Below are 21,127 nucleotides of genomic sequence, written 5' to 3' on the forward strand. Positions count from 1 at the left end.
AATAATTTTTGCTATAATTCTTTTTTTATACTTTAGAATAAAATACTAGTTTTTCTGTTTCTATAACTTCCCTTTCCAATTTATGACTACGCCGTTATCTAATTTTGCATCGGTGTTTGTAGATTTGCATTCACAATTTATATCGTACTATTATATACTGCATCTAAATCACCGGGTTTCGTGGTTTGTTATACCAGGTGACTTTGCACATTGCGTATGTCCATGCCTTTGTAAACCCGGCTCTGTTCCTCGCCCTACATCGGGGATTGCGGCAGGGCATGTCGGACGTGTGTTGCGGCTGCTGCGAAAGTATAGCCCGATGGATCCTCGGATCCGCCGCTACTAGTCCGATACAAAATGTCACGTTACCCCGATACGAGGCGCCGATGAATCTACCCTCGCCGCCGGATCCACCCCTGGCGGCGTCGGTTGCGCCGTCAGGATGCAATCTTACCGATGTGGCGCTCCTAAAACCACCCCTGCCACCGACTGCCAAACACTTACTGGTGGTAGGACACTCGGTCGAATAATCGCCGAAACTTATCGCGGAATTTGTTCTTAATGACTTAAAGATTGGTCTTTAATGACTCAAAGAGAATCGTCTTAATCACTTGAAGATTGGTCTTTAATTACTTGAAGACTAATTTTCCTTGATATCTCCCTTTTCAAAAATATTGATTTTTTATACGACTCTTTTATCATACGAATATTTTATTAATTAAGCATGTGTTAAACGCGTACAAATATATAATTATTCTACAGGACAACTCTATCGTGGTACCCGACCCCTGGAGTTTGACTTCAAGACCGAAAAGCACCTCCAGCCTTTACGAAGAGGAACTGTCCAGGAGACCGAGCCTCCTGCTGCCCCCACCTACAGAATTGAACGATCTCCAAATGAGTCCGACAAGTAGTGACTTGCCCAGCGAATGAACAAGCAAACTAATTATAAAAAAAAAATTAACAACGCACCAGGAAACGTGACGACGTTAATTGGCTACAATGTAAAAAAAAAAGAAAAAATAATCGCAAAATGATAAAAATAAATTTTTCGGGAAGAAACCTTCCTTTAAGATCCTCTCCTAGAACATTATATATTCTAATCAGATATTTATATTGTCGATAAAGCCGAAATCAAATGAATCGTTTACTATAAATATTGCGTCATCTAACTATTTTTTAACCAAGAGAATTAATATATTACATGTATGTATCAGCGAAGACATCACAAATATTTGCATTTACGCGATTGCTCTTGAAAACATCTGTAAAGCTTTTTATTTTTAGTTTTTAACAGTAATATCAATAGAGCCAATTACATTGGAACTTCATTGTAAATTTAATTTAATTCAAATCAAATCGTAAATTAGGTTGCAACGAATAAAATGATTTTCTGTGATGTCAAAGAGCGAGACATCATGCAGTATAAGATTAATCATAAGGATAATGCATCCTGAATTTAAAAAATAATTGAAGACTTGATGTATATGTTTATTTGTACTTTTATGAGATGCACGCATATTAGACTTAAAAATATCGACAGACTGATTTTTTTCACAAAATTCGTATTTACGTCCATGTCAATTTATACAATTCTCACGTCCAAAATTGTCAGTCGAAATAATTACTAAATATGCTTTATAATTACTAAATATTACTTTTATACCTGAGAAATAGCATTGCCGTGTTTCAAAAATGCATACTATTCCATTTTTCGCAAATTTGTGGCTAGAATCACTTTCAAAAATTTTTATCGAAACAATGTAATTTTTATCGCTCTCTCGGGATGTCCCAGAAATAATCATAAAATTTTAGATGATAAGCAATATTACAGCAAGTAATATTACTATAATTATTAATTAGTTGAAAATTAGATAATGGAAAATAAAACTTTAATAATACAATTGGCAGTAAAAATCAAATTTTACACCAATTTAATACACACTTTGGGACATCTTGTATACTAAACAATGAAAGTCTTTACTTGTTATTATAAACCGTTCATCAATTCCGTATATAATTTAAAATAAAAGTTGGAATATAATTATTTTTTATTGTGCGCATGTTGTCACAAAATCAACTAAGTAAGAAAAAAAATACGATAGAGATCGCAAAGAAAAAAATTTAATCAACTGGGCATCATCTGAATATATCTGTGATTGCTTATGAACGTCCTAGTCTTCGTCCTATATAATGTCACTAATAGATGTATGTATATAAAAAAGATATATATGTATATTATGTTTATAGATAGAAATCACGCGATATGTATGATAACTTAAAAATGTTAAATAATTGTGTATAATTTATAATCTGCTTTTTCAGCTATATTTTCTGTAAAAAAAAAAAAAAAAAAAAAAATGGAAAGAATCTTTTTTGGTAATTCGTATTAATTATTTTTAATTGGAATTCAATTTTTATTTCCAAAATAAGATTATGCAAAATTATTGTTATATTTTTCATTAAACTGCGAATTGAAAGCAATATCCGCCTATTCCCCCGCATGTTTCAAATTTTACTCATCTTACTATTATAATGAAGAAAGACCCAAACATATTTACAAGGCAGAAAAAAACAACACATATTAGAAAGTGTAATTAAAAGAAAAGGATTTACAATCCCTTCCTTCGCGTAGGTGCATTTACTAGATGTATATAACGATTGGATGTGCAATCTTTCGTAAAATAGCACTACCGTGTGAGCTTTTTCATCTGGGGACTCAATCTTCTCTCGAGAACATATATTATATATATTAAATTACATATATATTTTCTATGCGAGATTTTAGAGACTGCACCCGTTGCAATCGCACAATGTATCAGCGTTTCGCTGATTTAACTATGCATTACATCGACATTTTTGTTTTATGCAAATGAGAAATAGCGTTGTAAGAAAAAGGAAATATAGATAGACGGCCTTATTATTTATTTATTCTGCAAAAATGGGAATACTTATGACCCTTACTTACTTATATGAAAACTTATGCAAACGTACGTGTAAACAATTTTTCCATAATATTTCATTTACTATTGCAAATATGTATTTGCTATTAATTCTTTTTTGGTAATTCGTATTAATTATTTTTAATTGGAATTCAATTTTTATTTCCAAAATAAGATTATGCAAAATTATTGTTATATTTTTCATTAAACTGCGAATTGAAAGCAATATCCGCCTATTCCCCCGCATGTTTCAAATTTTACTCATCTTACTATTATAATGAAGAAAGACCCAAACATATTTCAAGGAATCCTCCCCAAGAAATTATGATATCGAATAAATTAACATAAATAATATTAAAGAATGTATTAAAAAATGACAAACTTTAAACGAAAAACTCGAGAGAATAAGACGAGAAAAAATCATAATATTAAGAAATTAGAACTAACCAAAACTCAATTAATCGAACTTAAAAATGATCAAAGTTCGATCAAATAATTTAAATTTTTATGTCGTATAATTTTTTTAAAGCACAGAGAAAGATGTATTTCATACCAGTTAAAAATCTAACTTCTAATTATAAGGACAATGAAAAATAGCGATTTTGTGTAAGAAAAATTTTTCATATCAAGCTATATATCGTCATTGTATTACATCACAGTTGGTAAAAATTCTTTCCTGATTAAATTAGCAGGTTTGTTGTTGCTAAACTGATTGTACAAGCGAATGAATTTATAAAAGGTCATTCTCTTCGTTACGGGATTAATTATCGCGCATAAATAATACATAATATAAATAATTAAAATAGTCAGCTTTTATATAAAAATCCACACGTATACATTAGGAGTCATTGGAGATCACTCTGTGTTGTATAGCATGGTTAGGACATGTGGACAAAAATTCAATCGATATCTATCTGGAATAAATATGTGTGGCATTATCACAGTGTTCTTTATTATCAATATGTTAATAAGTTTTATCAATTTCAGACTTTTAAAAATGCAGATGTGGTATTGATAAAAATTGATATACGAATATATGGAAAAAAGTATTTTAAAAATTCGCGCTTAAATTTTAATCGCGCCATCTCTTGTCAAATCATATCTGTTATATCGGGACGGTTTATCAAAGTTCGAAACCCAGCTTTTAAAATTTTAATTAGCAACATCTTCAGTTTGGTTTACAATTTATATCTGCAATTATTTAAATATAACAATATATTAATTAAATAATATAATAAGAAAGATAATCATATCAATAATAAGAATATTTATTAAGATGCCCATTTTTTGAATCTTCGCACTTTTTCTATTATATATTCTATTCTATCTCGAGAAATCAACAGAATTATTAGAAGCTAAATAGTTCGATCAAATAATTTAAATTTTTATGTCGTGTAATTTTTTTAAAGCACAGAGAAAGATGTATTTCATACCAGTTAAAAATCTAACTTCTAATTATAAGGACAATGAAAAATAGCGATTTTGTGTAAGAAAAATTTTTCATATCAAGCTATATCGTCATTGTATTACATCACAGTTGGCAAATCATGATCATTTTTTGAAGTAAAATAATTACTGTTTTAATTGTAAGAAAAATATACGAAGAGTAAAATTCAAACATAAAATTTGTTAACGGACATTTTTCTCAATGTCTTATATTATTTATAAGTCCAATAAAAGAAATCGAAATTATCATAATTTTTTTTTTGGGATTACCAAAATATGTATATTATTGGTTTTATTAAAATATACATATATTATGTATATTAAAAATATATTAAAAGTGTTAGTATATAGAGAATATTTCTTATTGTATAGTGAAAAGCATATCAATGTAGTGTCACGTATTTGAAAACGAGTATGCAGTATATTATGTGTAATATTATGTGACAACTGTTAATGTTTGTTAAAATTACGTGAGATTAATTCCTCACTCAATCCTCCTATCTTTCTTTATTTGCCGTAAATGTGTTGTTAAAAGCAGCGTACGAAAAATGCTGCTTGAATACAAGTCAATTAACTATCGTAACTATCACACTTTCTTCATAGGAATATCATATGTAATAAATGTCCAATGTAAATTAATGTAAAATACGCGTAAGAGAAAATGTCAGAATGAGACCGACATTTTTTATTGTAATTTTATATACGCAATATCAAGAGAACGAAAAAATATTCAAATATATAAAAAATATACGAAAAGATGCATCTAAATGGAAAATTTCGATGCTGCCATAATTAAATTTATGTTTGATGTACTGTACAACTTATTTTTGCAACAATGCTATCTTACTGTTAGTTAGCACACACACACACACACACACACACACATATTTTATCATTGATATTTTGTTTCTCAACGAATTGAATGTAAAATTTGGAATTATATCTGGCTAAATTTGAAATTTATCGGAATAATATAGTACATTTAACCCCTGTGTATAGAATATATGTATTTAAAATTTTATAACGCGATTATTTTAGGATCAGATTTATTTAATTCAGCCTACTTTGATTTCGCTTTCTCTTAATAACAAATATCTTGAAATTGCTATCAAAATTATTTTTTTTAAAGCGTGCTTGAAAGCAAAAGCACTGGAGCGAATTATTCTAAATAATCTCGTCAGGGAAAAGTATTATTAAGAATATTTTTAAGCAAATAATGTCTGAAAAATTGCTGTAAATGGCAGCAAAATATGCGACACCATACAAGCTATATAATTCATAAATCATAAATCCTTGTCAGAAAGGAAAAGAGAGAAAAAATGCATTATATTTAAATGTATATAAAATCCTGCTCACATATTTGAAATAAAGATCTGTGTAATATATGTAATCACATGTTTGTCTTTCTATCAAATGACAACACCATGTGTTTAAAATATCACGAAAGAGGTGATATGTTTTTAATTTGGCTTTATACTTATATAGTTAATTATTTAACAAAAGTTTGATCATTTTCTTTCATTTTCTTCATAACTTCATCATTATTTTTCACGATATTATATATATACGCATTGTTAGAAAAAATATTTAATTATCTGTCTCACGTTGTCACTTACCTGTTCGAAGCCACCTAATATCTCTGTCGTGTCCATCGCAGAGTTCACAGCTATTGACCTCAGCTTCTGACCCGTTAAAGCAGCAAGTAGACGAACCACATTGCTCTTCCCACAACCTGAAGGACCAACCTATAATATTAAGTTTAAAATACGATTAGTTAACCAAAGATGAAAAATTCTAATAGAAGATATATATGAATCAATATAATAAATAAACATACAAGTATAGACATCCAATTCATCTTAACACATTGCATAAGGCTCTTTAATACCGTTCTCTGATCTCTGAGTACTAACAAATTGCATTCCTCATCTGCGCAGCAATTTTTCCGTCTCAATGTTACATCGCCGATAAAAAGTTTATCTGCCGTGATGTACATCGGCAGTTGATTAGGTGGGAGCGGATATTTTTCGAGCGAGAACATTTCTTGATATATATGATAGATCTGCAATATAAATCCATAATATAAAAAATATTATATAATGCTAAAGAGAGACAATTTTACATATTTTAATCTGTGATATTGATGAACTTACCTTTTGCTGATCTTCATTAGTCCTCATTCTATTAACATAAATAAGTTCCATACAATCACCCGGATTAAAATACTGTTTATCGCCACGAAATTTGTTAAAAGCAGCTTTGATAGTTGTCTCACACCATCGAGTGATATCTCGCAGATTCATTTCCCACGGAGATCCGGCGTGTCCCCACACAACGCCAATTTCCGATGTTAATTTACTATTGAATTGTACCATATTATTGATCAAGTCTACGGGAACTTGTGGAAATTGCACATTAAGTATAAATTTCAAGTCGTCCTCCATTAATGCCTCTACGAAAACCTATAAAAATAATAATCTTAGAATACAGAAGTTATATTTTGATAATATTATACCAAGTTCTGTAAATAGTACCTGAGTAAATCTATTTAAAAAAGACTTCGGTAATCCTCGTCTGGCTCCCCCTTGCCGCAAGGGATTTTGACAGCCAAACAACCTTGTCCCAGGTTTAACCGAGAACGTCTTCCCTAGTTCGGGAATGTATATCTCTCCCCTATGATCGAAGCAGGCGTTAAGGCCTTCCAGGACCGATTGCGAAGCTAGATTTAATTCATCGAGTAAGATCCAATATCCGGCCCGCAAAGCTTGCAAAAACGGCCCATCTCGCCATGCGAATTCACCACCTTTTCCACCTTCTACGGGAAGATCGGCGCCAAACAAATCGGATACGTCCTGTAAAAGATGTCATTTATATTAATTGTCAACACAATATATGTTACTTTAATGACGATGCTGAAACTCGTGTGTCGCTTTTTATGACACGTACCGTTTGGTCGCTTAAATTGATTCTAAGCAAAGTCTGTCCTGCGGCTTTGGCGAGTGCGGAAACCAGACTGGTTTTTCCTACACCTGGACTTCCTTCCAGCAGGATCGGTTTACTCAATTGCAATGCTCTTAACAGTTTCAACGTATTCAGCTTTGTAACGGGAGTTGTAAATGTAAAAACGTTATTTTCGGAAGAGATGTGCGGACCTTTCTTGATATAAAAAGGCGATATGCCAAATACGTCCGAATCATCCATAACGACTTTTTCGTTTACTCGAGAGGTTTCCATATCAAGATCAGATCTTATAGTATTTTCAACTTCTGATTTAATAAATCGGAGAGCTGCCTTTGTAAAATCCCTCAATTTGCTATTGCTAATAATAAATAATATTTAATCGTTAGATATTGAATTTTTTGTTGCATTAAAGTAAATGTTAGCGTCACATTAAAACATGATATAATCACGATAGAATTTATGTATTTTCTATTCAATGTAAAATTAACAAGTAATTTAATTTGATAAAATTTAATAAATCTTAATAAATTAAATTCTTTATGCAAGAGATTCCTTTAGTAAAATTTAACAAATTTAATTTATCCAAAATTTTTATATACTAGATTAATATTATTTACTAATATAAAATGCTTACCTTTCCGAGCCTGTGCAGCCGGATCCGAGGCTATCGATGTACGTGAGACAAGCACCGTGATAATACGCTTCTCCGACTGTCAGTCTTGATATGAGTGCATCGCATTGAGTGCATATGTTTATGAAATCGACCCAAGTGAGCACATCTCGTATGCTCACGGTAAGCTTCTTGCCCACTTCGGTCGTGTGTAACCATTCAGTGAATCTCAATATCGCGGTGGCGATGGACTCTCTCGTCTGTTGCGAATCGACGCGGAGATTGTGCACTATTATGTCGTGCCAATCGCTCCTTGCCATACATCCTTCGCACCACACCTCGGTGAAGCGATTCCGCAAGGCCGGCGAGAGCTCCTTCTTACCGTAATCACCGCCGGGATTCATTGTACCAATAAATACAAATTTCTCGTCCGCCACGATTACAGCGTTTTCTTCACCATGTGAGGATTCGATTCCTCTCTCGGTCAATAGAAGACTACGTTCCGGTTCTATACATAGAACAATTACTAATAAGTGTGTGTGTGTGTGTGTGTTTCGTAATAATAAAACGAATTAAATTCTGTGTTCTTTTATTTTTCAAGTTTTTATCATAAAATTTAATCACCATTGCCATTATCTGCTTTGAATTTCTTATATTTAAAGACACATGTAAAATTGTTTTCTTTCTACATATTTTCATCTAATTTGCCATTCGCGGCTTATACTCACCCAACAATGAATTTAATCGCTCCAGAACGCTATCATCGGCCAATGAGATTTCATCGGCTAAAAACAGATCGCCATTACGCATTGCATTTATCAGAGAACCGTCCACCCACTCGAAGAGCCTCTGATCACCTTCGGTCCTCTCTCGAACTGGTCGTAGATTTCCCAGAAAATCAGATGATTCGATGTGCATGTGACAATTAACGCTACGCATAGTTTGACCGTTAATAGCGGCGATCAATTGGCAGATAGTCGTTTTGCCTCCGCCGGTCTCGCCGACTAGAAGCACCGGTTCCTTGAATTGGCAAGATTTCTTTACCAATACCGCCATTCTACGCATATGATAAGTCCACACGATGTGATCGAAGCCCGAGATCTTGTTGTTCAAGATCTCCTCCAAAATGTGTCTCGTTACAGGCGAAGTCTTGTCGTTTAGTGTGAACAAATGGTCAGGTACCACGTCTTTCTTCATATGCTTTTTTAGTACTTGTCTTATCTGGTCCGCTTCTTCCGCTCGGCGGACTTTAGATGCGAGAACGAGGTAACCTTCGTCCGCCATATGTTGATTCCAATCGTAAAATTTGTTGTTTACTTTTGCTAATTTATACCTCTCACCCCAACGAAACAGATCTCGCAAAGTTATAAATCCCTTTTTACCAGCAAAAGTTGCTGTACTTTTACGTTTTATTTGAAGCTCCGTCATTACATTAATTATTTGTTTGCAATATGACTCGGGCATATGGCATCTCTTGTGAAGTATTGTCTGTAATTCATTCGGCGGTATCTCATCAAAGTGTAATTCTACGAATCGGTTTCTGAACGCTCGGGATAGAACTTTTCGACCGCCGTAAAGACCAGGAGGATTCTGTGTAGCGAATAGCATAAAATGTTTGTGCGCTTTCACGACTTGTTGCGTCTCGGGTATGAAGAGTTCTCTGTTGTCATCAAGGACTCGATTTAAAGCTTCCAAGACATCGCTTGGGGCTAAATTTAACTCGTCCAAAATAATCCAATATCCTTTACGCATTGCATCAACTAAAACTCCTTCTTTGAACATCAGCTTACCAGTTTCGTCCGCGATATAACTTCCGACATACTCCTCTAAATCTGTATGCTCGTGATTGTTTATTCGGACACAGACATGTCCTGTAGTCTTCGCCAGATAAGTAATCAAACTGGTCTTCCCTACCGATGTGTCACCTTGTAATAAAACTGGGATTTTCCCGATCGACACCGCTCTCGCCAAGTCTTTCAAATTTCTACTGATGGAATCAGTCAGTATGTAATTGCTAGGTATTTCAGGTGTTAAACTTCCTTGAAGAACCCAATATCCTTCGATACACACGTATTCCTCGCTCAGACTGCACTTCGGATTCGGTATGCGATTGCCAAGGAAGGCTTTGACGTTCTGATCATGCAAGATAGCTTTCGTGATCATTTGCTGCACAATTGAATACGAGTTATAATCTAACTGCGTCAGGAAACTTAAAGAGAAAGCTTCGTACACAGATCTCTGAAAATTGCCGCACGGATTCGATGCAGAAATATACAATGCGCGACAGAGAGTCCTAAGACTGTAATGTGGTTTGTGCGCCGTACCGTCGGACAACGTGTTCGTAGCTTCCTTTCTCACATTCAAATAGAATTTCACGATCTCCTCGTGTATCTTCATAGGCATATGCAGAGTTTTCAAATAAGAATTCACGAGCACCCGAAGATCCGGTATTGCGGTTAGTTCGTCAATGTAGAACTCAGTGAATCTATTCCTCAAACCGACCGGTAGATCTTTCTTACCGATGTCTGTAGCCGGATTCATGCAGGCGAACACTGTGAAGTCAGGATGTCTTTTCACAGGCTCACCTCCGCCGTGCTCATGCAACAACAGCGACTCCGAAGAACTTTCCAGCAAACCGGAGAGACATTCCAGCGTCTCCGCGCTCGCCAAATTAATCTCGTCTAAGAGAACCCAATCGCCATTCCGCAAAGCCTTGATCAAACTACCTTCCATGAAAGAGAATGCATATTGATTCTTCACTTGAACTTTCAGTTTATAAAGTTTACTGTGTGTGTGTGTGTGTGTTTCGTAATAATAAAACGAATTAAATTCTGTGTTCTTTTATTTTTCAAGTTTTTATCATAAAATTTAATCACCATTGCCATTATCTGCTTTGAATTTCTTATATTTAAAGACACATGTAAAATTGTTTTCTTTCTACATATTTTCATCTAATTTGCCATTCGCGGCTTATACTCACCCAACAATGAATTTAATCGCTCCAGAACGCTATCATCGGCCAATGAGATTTCATCGGCTAAAAACAGATCGCCATTACGCATTGCATTTATCAGAGAACCGTCCACCCACTCGAAGAGCCTCTGATCACCTTCGGTCCTCTCTCGAACTGGTCGTAGATTTCCCAGAAAATCAGATGATTCGATGTGCATGTGACAATTAACGCTACGCATAGTTTGACCGTTAATAGCGGCGATCAATTGGCAGATAGTCGTTTTGCCTCCGCCGGTCTCGCCGACTAGAAGCACCGGTTCCTTGAATTGGCAAGATTTCTTTACCAATACCGCCATTCTACGCATATGATAAGTCCACACGATGTGATCGAAGCCCGAGATCTTGTTGTTCAAGATCTCCTCCAAAATGTGTCTCGTTACAGGCGAAGTCTTGTCGTTTAGTGTGAACAAATGGTCAGGTACCACGTCTTTCTTCATATGCTTTTTTAGTACTTGTCTTATCTGGTCCGCTTCTTCCGCTCGGCGGACTTTAGATGCGAGAACGAGGTAACCTTCGTCCGCCATATGTTGATTCCAATCGTAAAATTTGTTGTTTACTTTTGCTAATTTATACCTCTCACCCCAACGAAACAGATCTCGCAAAGTTATAAATCCCTTTTTACCAGCAAAAGTTGCTGTACTTTTACGTTTTATTTGAAGCTCCGTCATTACATTAATTATTTGTTTGCAATATGACTCGGGCATATGGCATCTCTTGTGAAGTATTGTCTGTAATTCATTCGGCGGTATCTCATCAAAGTGTAATTCTACGAATCGGTTTCTGAACGCTCGGGATAGAACTTTTCGACCGCCGTAAAGACCAGGAGGATTCTGTGTAGCGAATAGCATAAAATGTTTGTGCGCTTTCACGACTTGTTGCGTCTCGGGTATGAAGAGTTCTCTGTTGTCATCAAGGACTCGATTTAAAGCTTCCAAGACATCGCTTGGGGCTAAATTTAACTCGTCCAAAATAATCCAATATCCTTTACGCATTGCATCAACTAAAACTCCTTCTTTGAACATCAGCTTACCAGTTTCGTCCGCGATATAACTTCCGACATACTCCTCTAAATCTGTATGCTCGTGATTGTTTATTCGGACACAGACATGTCCTGTAGTCTTCGCCAGATAAGTAATCAAACTGGTCTTCCCTACCGATGTGTCACCTTGTAATAAAACTGGGATTTTCCCGATCGACACCGCTCTCGCCAAGTCTTTCAAATTTCTACTGATGGAATCAGTCAGTATGTAATTGCTAGGTATTTCAGGTGTTAAACTTCCTTGAAGAACCCAATATCCTTCGATACACACGTATTCCTCGCTCAGACTGCACTTCGGATTCGGTATGCGATTGCCAAGGAAGGCTTTGACGTTCTGATCATGCAAGATAGCTTTCGTGATCATTTGCTGCACAATTGAATACGAGTTATAATCTAACTGCGTCAGGAAACTTAAAGAGAAAGCTTCGTACACAGATCTCTGAAAATTGCCGCACGGATTCGATGCAGAAATATACAATGCGCGACAGAGAGTCCTAAGACTGTAATGTGGTTTGTGCGCCGTACCGTCGGACAACGTGTTCGTAGCTTCCTTTCTCACATTCAAATAGAATTTCACGATCTCCTCGTGTATCTTCATAGGCATATGCAGAGTTTTCAAATAAGAATTCACGAGCACCCGAAGATCCGGTATTGCGGTTAGTTCGTCAATGTAGAACTCAGTGAATCTATTCCTCAAACCGACCGGTAGATCTTTCTTACCGATGTCTGTAGCCGGATTCATGCAGGCGAACACTGTGAAGTCAGGATGTCTTTTCACAGGCTCACCTCCGCCGTGCTCATGCAACAACAGCGACTCCGAAGAACTTTCCAGCAAACCGGAGAGACATTCCAGCGTCTCCGCGCTCGCCAAATTAATCTCGTCTAAGAGAACCCAATCGCCATTCCGCAAAGCCTTGATCAAACTACCTTCCATGAAAGAGAATGCATATTGATTCTTCACTTGAACTTTCAGTTTATAAAGTTTACCCCGTATCTTCTTCCACTTTTTCAGCATATTTAGATGATCGATTAGTCTGGAATGTATCACGTCATCTTTTTTAAGCTTAAAATCTTCTAATAACTTTGTTAGCCTTTCTTTCTGTATCCTTACACCAGAATGTGTACTTATCAGCATTTTATCAATAAGTTTATCCCATTTCTGCTGCTCGTAACACAAGGTTATGCTATCTAAGTAGTTCTTGTTTGATTTTACCACAAAATAAAAGTGAAACAATTCCTCAAATTCCTTTAGAATAGGTAAGATGTGGACCTTTAAATCAATTGGTTTGTAGCCACCTAATAAATCGACACTCTCACTTTGCTGATTCATATTTATAATTGTTAACTTGTGATTAGTACTCCTTGCCAAATATTGTATTGCACTTGTTTTTCCAGTACCCGTTTCACCGACGAGCAGGACAGGCTCTTTTAGCATGATGCAGCTAGCTATGCGCTCTAATAAACACGCAGAAAGTCTTGTAAACGAAAAATTGGTATTTTCATACATTTTCTGTGAATATGACACTTTCTTGCGAAGCAGCTGCACTCTACCCGCTATCAGAACATTGTAATGCAAATCTATGGAAGGCTTGTGGAAGTTGCAGAAGTATTCTGCTTTAGTCTCTATAATGCCGAGTTTGCAAGCCACCATTTTGGCCAAGTTTAATCGTTGGTCTATAAAAAAAATCGTAATATTCAATGACATATAATTAAAATGCTTTTAAATATAGTTACCTCAATGTCATATTATAAAAAAAGAAAGTAGAAAATAGATAAAAACATACTTTCATTAGGAACCGAATAGCAAAAGACATCCAAAGCATCCTGATATATTTTTAATGCAGAATTTGGCGATGATACATCAAAATCGATGATAGCTCTGGAACACCACTTTATTAAATCCCGTGTCGATGTCTGTCGCCCAATCTTTAATGATGCTATAGCATTATTTGCATCATTTTCACTATCATGATGTCCTACAGAAAACAACAAGAACACATCTACTATTCTAGTAGCGATAGTGCTCAGTACTGGAAATAATGTTTTGACTACAATAACTAATTCATCTTTGGATAAAGGTTCCACGTTTAGACACAGCCAATGTTTCTGCAATAAACTCAAAGATCCTGTGACATGCTTCTGAATGCCCGTGGTTGATATCATTAATCGCCGAGTAACGAACAACTGAAATCCACTATTGGCGTAAACGGTATCGCGATAGCCGGGTACACAGAGTGTTCCTGTTTCCATCAAGTTGCTTAGAACGCTGACTACATCTAGAGCAGCGCTGTCTATGTCTTCTAATAACAACCATTTGCCGGCAACAACCGCTTGCGTGAGAACACCCGGTTGCCAAACGAATTCACCAGGCACATCAGTACATCTGTACATTCCCAGTAGCATCTTCGAGTCAGTCTGATCGCCTAGTTGCACCTTGACAAAATTTGACATATCGTGTCCAGTGACTTTGGCTAAATACTCTACCAGAGCTGTCTTACCACAGCCTACTGGTCCTTGCAAACAAATACATTTTTTGGAGCCAATGGCCATAGCCAAACTTTGCAGATTTTTCATCATGGATGGGACTGGAACTAAATTATGGGAGCTTTGATTCTTCCCAAGAGTTGGTAACAAGATGCCACCGATAGATATAATAGACGAGATATTTTTGACTGTATCTTCCATTGACTCAAAGCTTGCACAAGCAATTCTAGTGTCCGTCTTCTTGTCTTCATAATCAGTCAGAAATTTGTCAAAATTTGGTACAAATATTTGTGCGCACAACAATCTTGTTGATTCAGACATGTTCAAAACTATTGCTAGACATTTTAAGGCAGTCCTGGAATCAAATAAGAAAGTCTTTTATTTTCAGAAGCAATCATAGAAAAAAATAATTAAAATTCTCTTAAAATATTAATATTGCTTATTCTTTCTAAAAAGTCAAAACTTTTATTAGTAAATTCATTGCAATGTACATACCATTTTACTCTATCATCTGCATTTGTTAAATATTTATAAAATTTGGACCAATTCCACTTGTGTTTAAAATGGCTAACAGCAGACCGCAAAATATTATAACATGCAATTACAATGTCATATTCAGATATTGTAGAGACATTGTATGATAATTTCTTTGTATTTCGTCTTTTTGCAGTAACAGTTTCAAGAGAAGAATTATCTGTGTCATTAAATTCAAATGGTGCTGGATTAACATCAAAATAGCGTAAAACAAATCTGAAATAACAAAAAAAAATATATATATATATTATTCTATAAATTAGTGTAACTATATTAGTATAAACAATCTTAGTATTATAAATATATGCAACAAGATAAATTCAATAATTTATTTTCTAATATTAGCAAAAAAATATTAATATTTAATTTCTGACTTTTAAACTGGAGAATATAAAAACTGAATATTTCCAGTTCCAAAATTTTAACATCCCAATATATATCATAAAATTTTATATATTTATCTAATTCATATATATGTATATCATTCATTATCAATAAAGTTAATTAAAAGTCAAATTAAATTAAAATATATTTCATCAAAACCAAAAATCAATTGCTTGTCAATCTTGTACAATCTTGTAAAATATATAAGTTTGTAAAATGTTATATAAATTAGATTTCTCATTATAAAAAGTTGATTGTGACACAATGCATGAAATAAATATATATATATATACCATAAATACATACGTTTTTAATAAATCCTGGTTAACTAGAAGCAGTTTTCCTAGTATAACACAATTCAATATATGAATAATATCTTTGTCAATTAGTGCGGACGATTGTATGTCATCTGTAGATATTGCCATTGAAACAAGTGCTGGTAACAATTCTGGAAAACAGTCAGCAACATCTTCTGTGCACTCTGGCTGCATTAAAAATTCGCATAATGTTTCTAAAATTCTGTCAGGCTCGATTTGATGAAATTCCTAAAGAAATAAACAAGGAATTTAATTTATATCTATTAATTTTACACATTCGCTGACAATCAAGATTAATAAATAATAATTTAAAATACACATGCGACGATTAAATATACGTTAAACAATATTACAGAAATAATATTTACTTCAGAAGGAAAGAATCTTTCTTTATACTTCTCATTTCGCTCACAGAATTTCGACAATTTCTGAATTAACATTGTGCACGATTATACTCCGAAAAGTTATAACTAATTATTTCAAAATCACACAAAACACGTGGTAATCAAAGAAGATTGTACTTTGTAAAAACGAATGATGATATATAACCTGGCAAACCACGTGTTTCACTCAGTACAACGCATTCGCATTGATATCAGTACGAAATTCCACACAATGAATGGATGCGCAAAGCGCTCTGCGCATCACATGTACACGGTTCACGCTTGATTATCCCCTCTACTGCCGAGCCGGTGATCTGGGACGCCGGGACCTCGTTCTGGTATCATTGCGCATTTATATATTTTCGGCACAGTTCGGAGTACAAACATATATTTGCCTGATTCAAATTTGAAGCATTTGAAACGTCATCATTATTATTTAAAATTTGAAAAAATGGCAAAAAAGCAATTGATAGTAATTGATTCTATAGCTTTATATTTGATGTCTATTATTATTAAGAGACAACTAATATATTATATGCAATTAAGAAAAAAGTAATTTGAATTTTTAATATGATGCTTATATTTATGCATTACGGTCTTCCGCATGTTTGCACGTCGCTTTAAAACTATTGACGGAAAACAATTTTATTCACTTCTTTGTATTCATTTTTCATTATATAATAGTATATAAGAATGGATAAACTATTAGTATCTCTATTAAGATGAGTAATGTTTCTTATTTACAGAATTTTGAAGTACTATTTATAGATTTATTAGTGTAATAAGGGAAGATAATTTATTTATTTTACACAGCATATATGTACTTTCTATTTTTTTTTTATTATAGACAATAGAAAGTATTCATTACCTATAAAAAGTTCTTTAAATAAATCCTGTAGAATTATCTGCTAATGCTCAAAGTCTGATAAATTATTATGTATCTTGAATTCTTCTTGTATTCTTTTTTCAATCCCTAGCAATAACATATTGTCCGCTGTTACATTAAAACTAACATATACTGGCTTTCCAAGTTTTATGCTCAATCTCTTAGCTATGTTTGTAGATGTAGCATCTGCTACAGCACCCATAATTTTGGTCGCAATAGGATGTTTTTCAAAGTCTGATGTAAAAGAGAAGGACAGATCTTCCATGGTGGAATTAGTACAATCTCCTATCCACAGATACAAGGAATCTTTCATCTTCATGATTTCACAATTAATAGTAACATCACCGACTTTGGCAACAAACTTGTGAAATTTGATGCCGCATTGCAGTAATTCTGCTTGAGGTTCTTGCTCCATTGCATTTGCCATTCTTTACTATAATTTTCCCTATTTACCTGTGAATTATTATATAAGTTTTATATGTTAGATCATTAAAAAAACAATAAAAAATAATTGCGTAAGGACTATATAATTTAATAGAAGATAAGAAGCAATTACCTCGCATTTTAAGTAATTCAAGCAATTTAAATGACTTTCAAAGCTCAGATTGTATGCGTATTAATTAAAGAAATTTGCGTTTAAATCATTACGCATTTCTACTTCATGCTTCACACAGTTCTCGTTGTAATGCTAAAAACTGCGTTCAGAAATATACTATTAACTAACATATCGTTTATGATTGGTGTATATTTATAAATCCACCAATCAGATTCATTTTTCAAAAAGTATACTCTGTTATCTTTTCTGAACGCAGCCGACAGATCTGTGCGCTGTCTTTTTCTATAACCTTTCTCTATCCACGAACATATGATTCTCTAATCCTAATCTACGTATCGTTTATATCAGAATTCAAAATACGAGGGTAAGGTTCTGAAATTGATCCTCTCGTTTGTAAGATGGATGTCGCGCATCTTGAGAGAACCACGAAAGCAAAAAAGGACGATGCGGTGCGAAAAATATCGAGACCAAAAGCAGGCGATAATCTGGAAAAAGCTGTAAAAAATGTGCAACCATATCTTGAAGGTTAGATATAACCTCTGATAGAAAACAATGTTTTATTTCATTTTTACAATATTTTGTATTTATCACATCATTTTATTGTATATTTGTAGCTTGCTGATTTATATTACTTTGCTAATATTCATATTTTTGAATTTATCATATACATGTAATTATTTTAATATTTATTGTAATGTTTACTGTGTTATGTATATTAACAATTATTACAATTGTTTTAACAAAATGTTTAATAAGAATTTAAATGACCAATGTTAATGAATGTAATTTGTTACATTTATTAATACGAATGCTTTTTCCAGAAAAAGAAAGCACTAGCTAAAGCTGCCAAGAAAAAGAGAACAAGTTCAACAAAACGTAAATCTATACAATCTAAAGTGAAAAAACCGAGACAAAGAGGGATAGTTTATGTAGGACACATACCTCATGGATTTTATGAAGAACAAATGAAAGACTACTTCAAACAGTTTGGAAATGTAACAAGAGTACGAGTGGCACGATCCAAAAAAGTATGCATAAATCTAAATGAGCTGTAAATTGTTTTATGAGAGTGCAATGACTATACTGCTAACTTTTACAAATTTTATTTACAGACTGGGAAAAGTCGTGGCTATGGTTATGTAGAATTCCTTTACTCAGAAGTTGCTCAAATTGCAGCAGAGAGTATGAATAATTATCTCATGTGTGGTCGATTATTGAAAGGTATTTAAACTTTATAATTATATTAACATGTTAATTTTGATTGCTTTTTTTATTCATATGACATGTATTTTTTAGCCACATATATTCCACCGGAGAAGCAGCATTTTGGATTTTTCATGGGAGCAAATTGGACAGAAGATGAATACCCTAAATTGAGAAGCAGGAGTAAGACAATCTTACGTAAAAACCGCGTTCAAAGTGCTGAAGCTTACAAAAAGTATATTAAAAATTCACTCAATAAGCTTTCTATGTTAGAAGCTAAACTGCAAGACAAAGGAATCAGCATAAAATTTCAACCCATTGATGTACCAAAGTCGTAATGAACAATAAAAATTTATACAGTAAATACGTTTCTCTGTTATATTTGTAACAATAAACATACAAATTTATAAAGCTTTTATAAATTATATCTGTGGAAATCGTTATGTATAATTATGTATATTTCGTTCGTTGCTTTAAATTTTCCTAAAATGCGAGCATTCATTAATTATATTATTAATTAAATGAGTGCTAAATCCATACAACTTCTTATTATTTTAATCTTTCGATCTTAGATTTGCGTTATAGTGTATACTATAAATATATCAACAATAAAAAGATAGCATTGCTGTAGCGAGTGGCACATAATTTTGGCCTCGCAAATGTCGAGCAAATTGTTGCTCTCTTGCGATATGTAATATGTAAAGTGCATATTTTCTCATGTCATTATTTCACGATCGGGAGTGTCGTGCAAATGTGTATGAGTGATTTATACTAAATTATCGTATAATATGACGCATGTATGTATAAAATATTTCAGATATTATTTAAATATACTTAAAATATCTATAATAAAAGATTTTTGTATTAATATTCTTTTATATAGGTGCATTTTAATATTCTGTAAAATATTTCATAATAGTATTACTTAGATATTTTATATATATAAATTATAATTTTTTAATAATATTTTTCAAGAGTTTATATTCAAGAAAAAGCTTTTAAATATGCAACTTGCAATATTAAAATATCTTTGTTTTTAAATATCTTTAATTAACATTTAGAAGATAAATAAAAGAATTGATTACGCGCAATAATTAATTTTACGATATCAGTTATTTAGGACACTTTGCTTTATACAGAATAGTTAAAATATTAATTGATTGTATTTGCATTTAATTTGGCTTTTACGTTTATAACAAATAATCAGGAAATTCTCGAGACTGTAATATTATAAGAGATCTATTTTTCTTAATCTTTTATCCATTAATCAAGATATGTGTTAGTAGACATTAGACTTAGAAAAAAAGTAACTTGACTAAATGTGTATATGACATAAAAGCCAAAAATGCAGTGCGATAGTGATTCACATTCATTACACATTATTGAAAATATGATTGAGTGATGCACGCAGTAAAAAAAATCGAATCGCACGATCGAGTAATTAGCATAAAGAAAGACTTTGTGATTCGTCAACTATTAAATAATTAATTAATCTATAAATTAAGATACTCCTATAATTTAATATTCCGTGTATATATATATCATAGTCATAACTGTGTATGTCTAGCCCGCGCGGTCTCTACATCTCTCGTAATCAGAACGGCGTCAAAAAATAGAAAGAGATAGCTGCTGTACGATCACTAATCTGTCTTTTTCTAACGACGCGTGATAAGCGAGAAAGAAGCCTTCGTTAACTGGGAAAAGAAATGTAGAGGGGATGAAAATAACGAAGATAGAATAGTGATAAAAAGCATGTTATCTCTGTCTAATATTTGATGACCCCCACTCCTTAATACTCGGTTTCGATCTACTATGTCTATAGTCATAATACGTAAAATATTTTGACAACGAAATATCAACAACCATGTATTTGGTCTTGGCGGCATAAACATTGGCACGCTACTATTTACGTATCTTTATTCTGTTATCATTCACGCGACGAACAGGAAAGTAGTTTTGCGAGACGCACCGTCAAATTCATTTTCTAAACGCGATCGCAATCAGTATCGGGAAATTATTTGCTATTATAATATAATTAATATTTATAAATAATATGTAATTATACATATATATCGTGACGATAGATCTCGAATCGTATATTTCGTAATTTATTCATTTAATCAAATAAGGATTAAAGTAATAGGAAACCATATTATAAATTATCGTTTCATTGCGATCTTTACGAACAATAATTATATCTTTAACAACAAATAGAATCAAATACTGGATCTACCCATCTACAACCACTCTCAGTAAGAACGTCGGGACTGTGTCTAATCGAAAAAGTTAATTGCTAATTTGCCGAGAAAAGACTTAAACTTTGCCGAACGGCGATATTTAATAATGTTTCCTTGGCGCGCGCGCACCCGC

The 21,127-nt window shown here is 33.4% G+C and overlaps 4 protein-coding genes across 7 annotated transcripts in view; 2 read left to right on the top strand and 2 right to left on the bottom strand.

The window, feature by feature from the left end:
• LOC115244546 overlaps positions 1-2,369 on the top strand; it is a 44,953-nt gene extending 42,584 nt beyond the window's left edge. For all 3 annotated transcript variants that reach the window (XM_029822255.1, XM_029822256.1, XM_029822257.1), the window contains 2 exons: positions 198-509; positions 763-2,369. In XM_029822255.1, the coding sequence (XP_029678115.1) occupies positions 198-509; positions 763-933 (483 nt within the window). In that variant the 3' untranslated portion in view covers positions 934-2,369. The remainder of the gene's footprint in view (positions 1-197; positions 510-762) is intronic.
• Positions 1-16,314, bottom strand: part of LOC115244543 (midasin) — a 99,418-nt gene extending 83,104 nt beyond the window's left edge. Inside the window, exons 1-11 of one of the 2 annotated variants that reach the window (XM_029822246.1) lie at positions 16,098-16,314; positions 15,719-15,957; positions 14,990-15,244; positions 13,795-14,849; positions 10,940-13,684; positions 7,984-8,467; positions 7,335-7,707; positions 6,923-7,240; positions 6,542-6,850; positions 6,226-6,450; positions 6,005-6,133 (exon numbers count right to left, since the gene is read on the bottom strand). In XM_029822246.1, coding sequence (XP_029678106.1) covers positions 6,005-6,133; positions 6,226-6,450; positions 6,542-6,850; positions 6,923-7,240; positions 7,335-7,707; positions 7,984-8,467; positions 10,940-13,684; positions 13,795-14,849; positions 14,990-15,244; positions 15,719-15,957; positions 16,098-16,169 — 6,204 coding nt within the window. In that variant the 5' untranslated portion in view covers positions 16,170-16,314. Of the gene's footprint in view, positions 1-6,004; positions 6,134-6,225; positions 6,451-6,541; positions 6,851-6,922; positions 7,241-7,334; positions 7,708-7,983; positions 8,468-8,687; positions 10,738-10,939; positions 13,685-13,794; positions 14,850-14,989; positions 15,245-15,718; positions 15,958-16,097 lie in introns of those variants that run through there. The other variant, XM_029822247.1, reaches the window with a different exon arrangement.
• A 557-nt stretch (positions 16,315-16,871) lies between these two features.
• On the bottom strand, positions 16,872-17,710 carry LOC115244506 (proteasome assembly chaperone 4-like). The gene is made up of 2 exons (XM_029822197.1): positions 17,555-17,710; positions 16,872-17,451 (listed from the first exon to the last, which is right to left on the bottom strand). The coding sequence occupies exon 2, from the start codon at positions 17,423-17,425 to the stop codon at positions 17,021-17,023; it is 405 nt and encodes a 134-aa protein (XP_029678057.1). The 5' UTR covers positions 17,426-17,451; positions 17,555-17,710; the 3' UTR covers positions 16,872-17,020.
• A 114-nt stretch (positions 17,711-17,824) lies between these two features.
• On the top strand, positions 17,825-19,121 carry LOC115244504 (MKI67 FHA domain-interacting nucleolar phosphoprotein-like). The gene is given in 5 exon segments (XM_029822196.1): positions 17,825-18,066; positions 18,068-18,079; positions 18,376-18,582; positions 18,667-18,775; positions 18,851-19,121. Coding segments are annotated over 5 exon segments (687 nt in total). The 5' UTR covers positions 17,825-17,952; the 3' UTR covers positions 19,096-19,121.
• The last annotated feature ends 2,006 nt before the right edge of the window (positions 19,122-21,127 follow it).

This window comes from Formica exsecta, unplaced genomic scaffold (genome assembly GCF_003651465.1).
Source record: "Formica exsecta isolate Colony F162 unplaced genomic scaffold, ASM365146v1 scaffold82, whole genome shotgun sequence".
NCBI lineage: Eukaryota > Metazoa > Arthropoda > Insecta > Hymenoptera > Formicidae > Formica > Formica exsecta.